At 39.2% G+C, this 10,056-nt stretch overlaps 4 protein-coding genes across 4 annotated transcripts in view; all 4 read left to right on the top strand.

The window, feature by feature from the left end:
- CBG21322 overlaps positions 1-1,122 on the top strand; it is a gene marked incomplete at both ends in the record, with an annotated part of 2,319 nt that extends 1,197 nt beyond the window's left edge. The window contains one exon of the mRNA XM_002648944.1: positions 1,007-1,122. Coding sequence (XP_002648990.1) covers positions 1,007-1,122 — 116 coding nt within the window. The remainder of the gene's footprint in view (positions 1-1,006) is intronic.
- Positions 1,123-1,393: 271 nt separating this feature from the next.
- Positions 1,394-5,726, top strand: Cbr-gars-1 (the record flags this gene model as incomplete). The annotated part of the gene is made up of 6 exons (XM_045236132.1): positions 1,394-1,600; positions 2,275-2,409; positions 3,089-3,595; positions 3,855-4,367; positions 4,641-5,387; positions 5,472-5,726. The coding sequence occupies 6 exons, from the start codon at positions 1,394-1,396 to the stop codon at positions 5,724-5,726; spliced, it is 2,364 nt and encodes a 787-aa protein (XP_045097281.1).
- A 238-nt stretch (positions 5,727-5,964) lies between these two features.
- On the top strand, positions 5,965-7,180 carry CBG21319 (the record flags this gene model as incomplete). The annotated part of the gene is made up of 2 exons (XM_002648942.1): positions 5,965-6,003; positions 6,806-7,180. 2 exons carry the CDS (start codon positions 5,965-5,967, stop codon positions 7,178-7,180), a joined length of 414 nt encoding a protein of 137 aa, XP_002648988.1.
- A 158-nt stretch (positions 7,181-7,338) lies between these two features.
- Cbr-oxy-4 lies at positions 7,339-9,547 on the top strand (the record flags this gene model as incomplete). The annotated part of the gene is made up of 6 exons (XM_045236131.1): positions 7,339-7,407; positions 7,456-7,749; positions 8,232-8,602; positions 8,644-8,741; positions 8,798-8,900; positions 9,163-9,547. The coding sequence occupies 6 exons, from the start codon at positions 7,339-7,341 to the stop codon at positions 9,545-9,547; spliced, it is 1,320 nt and encodes a 439-aa protein (XP_045097280.1).
- Positions 9,548-10,056: the final 509 nt, after the last annotated feature.

Here is a 10,056-nt window from a genome sequence, read left to right as displayed (position 1 = left end):
CTGTCGGCGACTTGAAAAACAGGCTGTCAGGTGCCGTGGCCTAAGTTTCTCACTGAAAATCCTCGTCCCTCGGCGGCACCTTTTTTTGGATTTTCTTCCTTTTCAACGCCGTTTTTCGGGGATTTCGGATTTTCTTTGAATTTTTTCGCAATAATATTTGAAAAATAGATAAATTTTAACACATTTTAATGCAATAAACATTTTTGGTCGGAGCCCCCCTTTAAAAAAATCCTATAATGCAAAAAACCGCATTGCTGGCCTGGCGGCCGAGTGTGAGATTTCTAGTCCCCTTGCAGTGAAAAAGCGCGCGAATTCAATTTTTTCAGGTTTTCCAATTTTTTTGTCAATTTTTCTCCCGTATACAGTACCGGCCATAAATATATAGAAAACCGTGTTTTTCAGTTAATTTTCGACCATTTCCTGCAGTCTGGAGCTCTGTTTTCAAGCTTCCGATCACTAGGAAAAATTTGGAGGGTGTAAAACAGACCTAGATTGAAAACTTTGCGTTCACAGAATTTTTTGAAAATTCCTAGTTTTTCAGCTTTTTGCCGATTTCTGAAAGATCTGTTTTTTTCACATTTTCAGTACGAAAATCGGCAAAAAACTGAAAAACTATAAAATTTGAAAAAAAATCTGTGAATGCAAAGTTCTCAATCTAGGTCTGTTTTACACCCTCCAGATTTTTCGTAGTGATTGGAAACTGGACAACCGAGCTCCAGACTGCTGAAAATGGTCAAAATCAACTGAAAAACACGGTTTTCCATATATTTATGGCCGTACTGTATATGGGAGAAATATTAACAATAAACTTGGAAAATCTGAAAATTCGAATTCGCGCGCTTCTTCGCAGGGACTAGAAAAATCACACTAGGCCGCAAGGCCACCGGATCCCACTTTTTTGCATTTCAGGATTTTTTTTCGAATTTTTTCACTATTTTTATGTTAATCTACATGTTTTTCTGCATATTTTTGAGCAATAAAATTTTCAAAAAATCCTATTTTTCAGGTGTTCGCGGACTCTACAAAGGCCTTCTCCCAACGAATCTCCGTACATGCTTCGCCTCCGGATGCCTGTTTGTCGCCTACGAGGAAACCCGAAAATTCTTCCACTACCTCTTCTAGATCTTTCTTTTTTTGGAAATTATTGCTCCCAGAGCTTTTTCTTTTTCGTTGTCATTTTGTTCCACTCTGCTGACTACCTGTTTCTCTTTACGATTTTTTGCCATAGGCGCTTTTCTGTTTTGTACCCCCCGGTTGTTTTTTTTTTCAAATCTTTTAAATATTTAGCTATGAAAATTCTGAATAATCCATATTTGTTAAAAGATTAACCGTTAAATATCACTTGTTTACTTGCTTCTCGCTTTTTTTCCTGAAAATTAGAGATTTTCAGTTTATGCTATCTGGTTACTTGTTTAAAAATATCCGCACAACACAACGATTGCTTAGAAATTTCTCATCGGACGCCAAGTTCTTCAAGGTGAGAAAGCCTTCTAGAAAGCAGAATAAATTGGGTCTCGAGAAGGAAAAGAGGCGAAAAAACAAGCTTCAATCAACCCAGTTTTTTTATATAGCGGCGCGCGCGCGATCTCCATACCAGGAAGTTGGTTGGCTGGTGGCCATTTTTTGCCTCATCTGAATTATTTTTTTTAATGCTTGTTTCCGCTAATTTCGAAACAAAAGAGCTGATAAAGCTCTTTGTGTTGACTATTATAATCCCAATAAATCGAATAACATTACTCATTTTATTGATAAGAATGCGTTGTATGACTTGTCGGAAGTTTTACACAAACATGATGAAATGTGACGGCTTGCTTGATGGATTTCGAACTATTTTTTTCTATTTTTAAGCCAATAAATTCACCAGTTTCCTCAATTCTTTTTTAAATCGAAAAAATATCCTTAATTTGAGATAAATACTTCGTTTTTATTGTCGTTATCTTCAGAAGTTGTGTAAAGTTCCACGTCTCTTCTCTAACTTCTCTCACACTCTCCACTCTCTAGCGCGTAGCCGGGGAGCGCGTTTGCATTCTCTCCTGGAAGAAAAATTTGCGAGGTTCTACGAATTCAGAAGGGAAAATGGTTCTGAAAACGTTCTCTGACAGCTTATTTTTTATGATAGGGTGTTGTTTAGAATCTTCGCGAAGCTTTTTTTATTTCGATTCTTTTTTGGGGGTTTGATTTCGGTTAAATATCTGTATTTTTAGGTAAACAACTGTAAAAATTTTTTTTTCTGTTTCTTTTCTCAAAATTTACTCCCAAATACCAATTTTCCAGGTCGAAGTAGTCTCGAATAATCGAAAAGCTCCCCTCCAAACCCAAAGAAAATCTATCGCACCTCGTTTCGAGAAGAAGACACGACAGAAAATCTCGGATTATCTCAAGCAAATGGCGACTCCTGAAATTGAAGCGGTGATTTAAAAATTCAATGTGCCTTGAAAATTCGAGGGTGGGCGGAGCTTAGGTTCGGTAGCAGAATCCGTAATTATTTTGAGCCTATTATTTCCGATTTTCCGATTATTTCCCTTGTTTTTATGAAAATTTCTGAGATTTGCCGATTTTTCAAAAGAAAAATGTCCAAAAAACGATGAAATTCGTCGAAAATCATAATACGGATTTTAGAAGTTGTCATGGATTTTGAAGCTCATTTAGTGCTGAAAATGTCTCTCAAAATCTCCTAAAACTGAATTTTGACCGAAAATTTTAGAGCCATTTTATGGCTTTTCAGAGCTAAAAATGTCCCAAAATCGATTTCGGGTTATTGCAAAAAAATTCTTTTCCAATTTTGAGACATTTTCATAGACAGTTTCAGCACTAAACGAGCTGAAAATCTTTAAAAATTTCTGAAATTCGCCTTTTGATTTTGACGAATTTCATGGGTTTTGCCCATTTTCCTTATGAAAACCTGGCAATTCGCAGAAATTTGCATAAAAACAAAAAAAATCTGAAAAATAAACCAGAAAAGAACGAAAAAACATGCTCCTTTAAGGATTTTGCTGCCGCACCTAAGCTCCGCCCACTTTCTAATTTTCGTCCGCAACGCAAAATTAGACCTCAGTAATACCAGAACTTTATAATCTCAATTTTTCAGCAACTTGCGCCACTCCGCGCAGCTGTCAAAGAATATGGAGACTTGATCCGTGACTTGAAGGCAAAACAAGCCCCAAAAATCGATATTGATAAGGCTGTCGTCGAGTTGAAGGCCAGAAAGAAGCTTCTCGAGGAAACCGAAATCGCGTTGGCACCGAAGGAAGCCTCTTTCGATCGTTTGAAACTTGAGGATCTTCTGAAAAGACGCTTCTTCTATGATCAATCCTTCGCCATTTATGGTGGTGTCACCGGTCTCTATGACTTCGGTCCAATGGGATGTGCTCTCAAGGCTAATATGCTTCAACAGTGGAGAAAACACTTCATTCTGGAGGAGGGTATGCTTGAGGTCGACTGCACTTCATTGACTCCAGAACCAGTGTTGAAAGCATCTGGACACGTGGATCGGTTTGCTGATTGGATGGTGAAGGACACCAAGAATGGAGAGTGCTTTCGTGCGGATCATTTGATTAAGAACAGTATTGAGAAGTTGATGAATGTGAGTAAAATAGTAAAATACCGTAAATACTCTAATAGAACACCACCCGGAACGTCCACTTTGAGCATAAATATCTCACTTCTTTAAAAAAGATATCAAAAAGTTGTCAACTAATAAAAACTTCAACATGATATCAGCAACATTTTATTAGTTTACCACTTTTCGATATCTCTCACAGAAAATGAGATACATGGGCTCAAAGTTGACGATTCGGGTGACGTTCTATTAGAGTGTTTACGGTATCTCCTCTTCTATTAGTCAATTTTTATAGGACAAGAAAGTGTCTGCTGAGATCAAAAAAGACGGTGAAGATGTGCTGGCTCGTCTCGAGGGATTCGATGATAAGGATATGCATGAAGTTATCACTAGATTCAAGTTCAAGTCTCCAATCACCGGAAACGATCTCACCGAGCCGATCGCTTTCAATCTGATGTTCCCAACTCAAATCGGTCCAACCGGCGATTTCAAAGCATTCCTTCGCCCGGAAACCGCTCAAGGAATCTTTGTGAACTTCAAGCGATTGTTGGAGTTTAATCAAGGAAAACTTCCATTCGCTGCTGCTCAAATCGGTCTTGGATTCAGAAATGAGATCTCGCCAAGGCAGGGCCTCATTCGTGTTCGTGAATTCACAATGTGCGAGATTGAGCATTTCGTCGATCCAGAGGATAAGAGATTCCCAAAGTTTGCAAAGGTTGCTGATGAGAAGCTCGTTCTTTTCTCGGCATGCAATCAATTGGATGGTGCTCCAGCTAGAGAAGTCGCCATTGGAGAGGCGGTGGCTAATGTGAGTAATTTTTATCGGTAGTGCGAGTGGGCGGAGCTTAGGAACATGCATTTTTCGTATATATTTTCTGGCCTACTTTCGAGCAATTTCGCACGATTTTCGGCTATTTTCGACATCGATGAAAATCATCGTAAAATTTAAAAAAGATAAGTCAAAAGAATACAGGAAAATTACATGCGCCTTTAAGGATTTCGCTACCCGACCTAAGCTCCGCCCACTCTCGAATTTTCAGCCGCATCGAAATGAGACCAAAGTAAAACCTTATTCTTTCAGAAAACCGTAGCCAACGAGACCCTCGGTTACTACATGGCCCGTTGTCATCAATTCCTCATGAAAGTCGGTATCGATGGTCGTCGTCTCCGCTTCCGTCAACACTTGTCCAACGAGATGGCTCACTACGCCCAAGACTGCTGGGATGCCGAGATTCTGACCTCCTACGGCTGGATCGAATGCGTTGGTAACGCCGACAGAGCCTGCTACGATCTCCAACAACACTACAAGGCGACGAATGTGAAGCTTGTGGCGGAGAAGAAGCTTCCAGAACCAGTTGACGTCGATATTGTAGAGGCACAAGCCAACATGGCTCTTCTCGGAAAGAAGTATAAGAAGGAGGCGAAGAAGATCCAAACCGCTCTCCAACAGCTTACCAGTGAACAAGTCACTGCTATCGAAGCCGAGCTTGTTGCCAAGCAGCTCTACAATTTGGATATCAATGGAGAGAAGTTCGAATTGGCACCTGATCTTGTCAATATTAAAAAGTACTCCAAGAAGATTCATGTTCAAGAGATCACTCCATCAGTCATTGAGCCATCTTATGGTATTGGAAGAATCATGTACGCCCTTTTGGAGCACTCATTCCGTCAAAGAGAAGGAGATGAGCAGAGAACATTCTTGGCATTCAAGCCACTCGTCGCCCCTATCAAGTGCTCAATTCTCCCGATTTCTGCCAATGATACGTTGGTACCAGTGATGGATGCTGTTAAGGAGGAGCTTTCTCACTATGAGCTTAGCTACAAAGTGGTAAGTAGGGGTCAGAGGCTGTCAGAGTTATAAATGCCAGCCAGGATCATATATTCCACTTTTTAAATCAATATATCATTCCAGGACGACAGCTCTGGAACCATCGGTCGCCGCTACGCTCGTACCGACGAAATCGGTATTCCATTCGGTATCACCGTCGACTTTGAATCCGGAAAGACCACTCCATACACTGTGACGATTCGCCACGCGGAGACAATGTCGCAGATTCGGCTGGAGGTCTCGGAGCTCGGAAGACTGATTTCGGATCTGGTCAGTGGCCGGCAACAATGGAGTGATGCGCAGGCAAAGTATCCAAAGTTCGAAGCGAGTGCTGAATAATTTTCTAGCTCAATATAATCCTTTTTTCTTTGTTGCCTGTTTAAATTATTATTATGGTTCTCTTTAATCAGTGTGTGTGCTTCCTTTTTTGTTTTTCAATCTGGTTTCGTTTCTCTATTTGAATGAAAAAATTTTGCTTATCGGTCATAAAATAAATTGCGTTCTTTATCGGCTGAAAATATCTGAAAATTTTGAAAAACAATTGAATGAAAAATAAAAATTTAGAACTGAAAAAAAGATGCTCGGAGTCGTTGGATTTTTCATATACGGAAAAGAGGTGAGTTTTCTAATTTTTTGACGATTTTCACAGTTTTTTCGATGTAAATCTGAAAAATCGAGATAAAATTATGAAAAAACAGTTTTTACCGTTTTTTCGATGAATTTCTTAATTTAAATTCATTTTTTCGAGTTATAATAAATTTGAACGTTGAAAATCGGCGAAAAAACGGTGAAAATTGTCAAAAAAACTGAGAAAATTATCTGAAAAAATGAAAAAAAATGCATAACCGGCGGTGTCGCGTCGAGACCCATCCTCTTTGCAACATGTTCCTTTAGAAATCTACCGTAATCTTTAAAGGAACATGCCGGAAAAACTAAATTTTGGGTTTTTCCTTCGAAAATGAGAGACCGTACAAATCCGGGAGACACCCAAAAGCGGGAGACACGAGAGCGGGAGACGAAAGAGGAGAAAGTACGCAATTGCTTACCGTAATCCACTGTTCCGTTGTAAAAAATTAGGCTATTTTTCAGTAAATTTGTGAATAAAATACCCGAGATAAATGAAAATATGTTTAAAAAAATTTTGAGACCTTTTTTATGCTCCTGTACATCATTTTCGGCCGCTTGGTTACTCTCGGTTTGGGAATTAACGGTGGTACGGTAAGCAATTTCGTCTCCCGCTTTCGTGTCTCCCGCTTTCGTGTCTCCCGCTTTTGGGTGTCTCCCCGATTCGTACGGTCTCGAAAATGAACCTTTTTTCTGCAATTTTTCAAGTTTTTCGAAAACTTCCCTGAAAAAAAACAAATTCTGAAATTTCAATAATTTTCCTGTAAAATCCCTGTAAATCTTATAATTTTCAGAATATTCGCCTATTCGATTCAGTGAATCCGCGATATGCGCAACAGCTGCTGGAAATTGAGATGTTTACGTTCTGCTCATTGGATATTGTTGATGAAAAAGCCACGAAGGCATCGGAAATGTTCCTGGGACAGCTCTACAATGATCAGAAGTGGAGATCATTCGGCTTTGTCACCAACACCGGCGTTCGCATGATCCTTGCACTCGATGCCACGTCGGCTGCCTCGTTGAAAGATCAGGAGATTCGACTAATCTTCAAACGATTCCACGGTCACTACTGTAACACAATCTCCAACCCATTTTACGAGATCGGAACGCCAATGCAGTCCAAATGGCTGGATGAGGGAATTCGGGATTTGTATTCGACGAGTGATTAGTAATCATTGATTTAAAATGGCTATTTTTTAAAGATCTGCTGTACAAAATAAATTATTGAATGCTTTAATTATGTACGATTAGATGGGAGAAACGTTCTGCAAACGATATATTTTATTAAATTTGAAAAAATTGTTAAATAAAAAAACGCCCACACAGAATGGAAGACTCGGGGTTCAGTGGCGTTGTACGACTGTCCAATGTGTCGGATTTTATTGCTCCGAACTTGGTAAATTTCATAAATTTCGGTAATTTTCATCGAAAGTTAAATAAATAGGACTGCATAATTCCATTGGAGACTCGAACGGTTGAGAAGAAAAATGAAGAGCCGCAGGTCAACATTCGAGCGAAAAAGACGAAAAACGAAGAAAATAAGCCAAAAGAGGACAAGAAATCGGTGAAAATCTCTCTAGCGGACTGCCTGGCTTGTAATGGATGTATCACGAGTGCCGAGACGGTTCTTGTTGAGGAACAATCGTTTGGAAGGCTTTTGGAGGGAATTCGAAATTCCAAAATGGCAGTTATCACTATCAGTCCGCAGACTATAACGTCCTTAGCGGTTAAGCTAGAGGTACACTTTTCCGAAGAGCTTTTTAGAGGAACATGCTTCAAAGATTCTAAGATTCAAAAGCAGAAAACTGAATTTTTCGGATTTTTCCGGCAAAGTTCAGCAGCCCTTTTCTCGATTCTTCGACAATTTTCACTGTTTTTTCGATGTAAATCGGGTAAAAAAATGAATAAAAATGATGAGAATCATCAAAAAATTGAGAAAACAGTCTGAAAAAAAGGTTTTTTGCTTATGAGAAATTTTAAATTTTGCGCATTTTTTTCCTAATTTTTGCAATTTTTCGACGATTTTTACCGTTTTTTTCGATTTAAACTGGGAGAAATGATGAAAATCATCGAAAAATTGTCGAAAAGTTGAGAAAATAACCTGGAAAAATTGCTGTTTTGCTTCTAAAAAAAAAATCAAATTTTAAACATTATTTTCCTATTTTCGCAGTATTTTTTTTTTCAAATTTTACTTCAAGATGAAAATCCAAATTTTTACAGAAAACCCCGGAAGACTTGGCCAAACTGATCGCATCCTTCTTCCGCCGCCACGGTGTCAAATACGTTCTCGATTCGTCATTCGCTCGCCAATTCGCACATTCTCTAGCTTATGAGGAACTCCTTTTAACACCATCCACCTCGAGACCCCTACTCTCATCCGCCTGCCCTGGATTCGTTTGTTACGCTGAGAAGAGCCACGGAGAGCTTTTGATTCCAAAGATCAGTAAAATCCGATCACCTCAAGCGATCAGTGGAGCAATAGTGAAGGGATATCTAGCGAAAAAAGAGGGTCTGAGCCCTTGTGATGTGTTCCATGCTGCTGTTATGCCATGTTTCGATAAGAAGCTGGAACATCGAGGGAACAGTTTAGGGTTGAGGGAACGGAGATAAGAGAGACTGATTGTGTGGTGAGTACGGCGGAGTTACTGGAAGAGCTTGTCAAGGAAGAAGGCGTGGCAGAAGACGTAGAAGAAGAGGAAGAGAACAACTGGACGACTTCTTTATCGAGAGGTTTGTGAATCACGAATTGAAGTAAAAAAAAATCTAAAAACTGAAAAACGTTTCAGGCATCATCATTGGAGAGGATGGAGGTGCATCCGGCGGCTATGCAGACCGCATCGTTCGAGATTTCGTCGCTCAGAATGGAGGAATCGTGAAGACGTCGAAATTGTGAGTATTTATTATTCTGGAAGGTCCCACAGCGTAGTCTACCGTAACCTAGAAATCAGTTTTTTTCGGATTTATTTTTCTCGATTTTAGATAGATTTTAGTCAATTTTTTTACTGTTTAAAATTGCATTTTCCGACTTGAAACTCAGAGAAAAACGAGAATTAAAAATCAGAGAATTGAAATCTTTAGGTTACTGTAGTTGTCGTTGCGGGGCCAGCTCTAATCTCTTAGTACCCTAATAACCTAAAAATGGTTATTTCAGAAACAAGAACATGTTCTCCACCACCGTCGAATCGACAACCACCGGAGAGATTGTGCTCCGTGTAGCCAAAGTATACGGTTTCCGGAATGTTCAAAATCTGGTTCGAAAGATGAAGACGAAAAAGGAGAAGACTGACTACGTGGAAGTGATGGCTTGTCCAGGAGGATGTGCCAATGGAGGAGGTCAAGTACGATACGAAACAATGGACGAGAGGGAGAAACGACTGGCTCAGGTGGAGGAGCTCTATGAAGCATTGCCACGTGGAAATAGCTGGGAGGAGAGCGTTCGAGAAGAGTGGAAGCGACTAGATACAAACTACAAAAATCTATTGTTCACTGATTATAAACCTGTAGAGACTAATGTTGCTCAAACTTTGAAGTGGTGATTTGTTGTTTTTTTGAATTATTTTTGAACTACATTTCATTTTTTTTTGTTCCTGTTGATACTATAGAATTCGTTTAGTGAATAAATACATTTTTGAGAAGTTTTAGACATAAAAATAACGAAAGTTTCAAATTGAGACAACGTTATTTGATCTACTTCGGCGCTCAAAATTGGATACAAAATTTTCTCTGACTAGATTTTTCTTTTTCTGGCATTTTTGGCCTTTTTCTCAGCTTCTTCCTCTTCTTTAGACACGTTAAGCGAGAGTGAGAGAAAAAGAAGAGACGCAGACTGTTAGAGGAGAAATAGAGGCAATTCACTGTCTCGTGGACTAATTCATACCCTCTCTCCCTCTCGGCCGGCCACTATCGACCGCGGACCGGGGAAATTTTATTTTAGTGATTTTGAAATTTTGAATTTCTTGATTTTGCTGAATAGAATAATTATAGAATATTGCTCAAATTTCAGATAAATTTTCGAAAAACAATTTTCATTTATTTTAGTGATTTT

This window comes from Caenorhabditis briggsae, assembly GCF_000004555.2.
Source record: "Caenorhabditis briggsae complete genome, chrIV, whole genome shotgun sequence".
In the NCBI taxonomy this organism is placed as follows: Eukaryota; Metazoa; Nematoda; class Chromadorea; order Rhabditida; family Rhabditidae; genus Caenorhabditis; species Caenorhabditis briggsae.
This window is presented reverse-complemented; position numbering and strand designations above follow the sequence as displayed.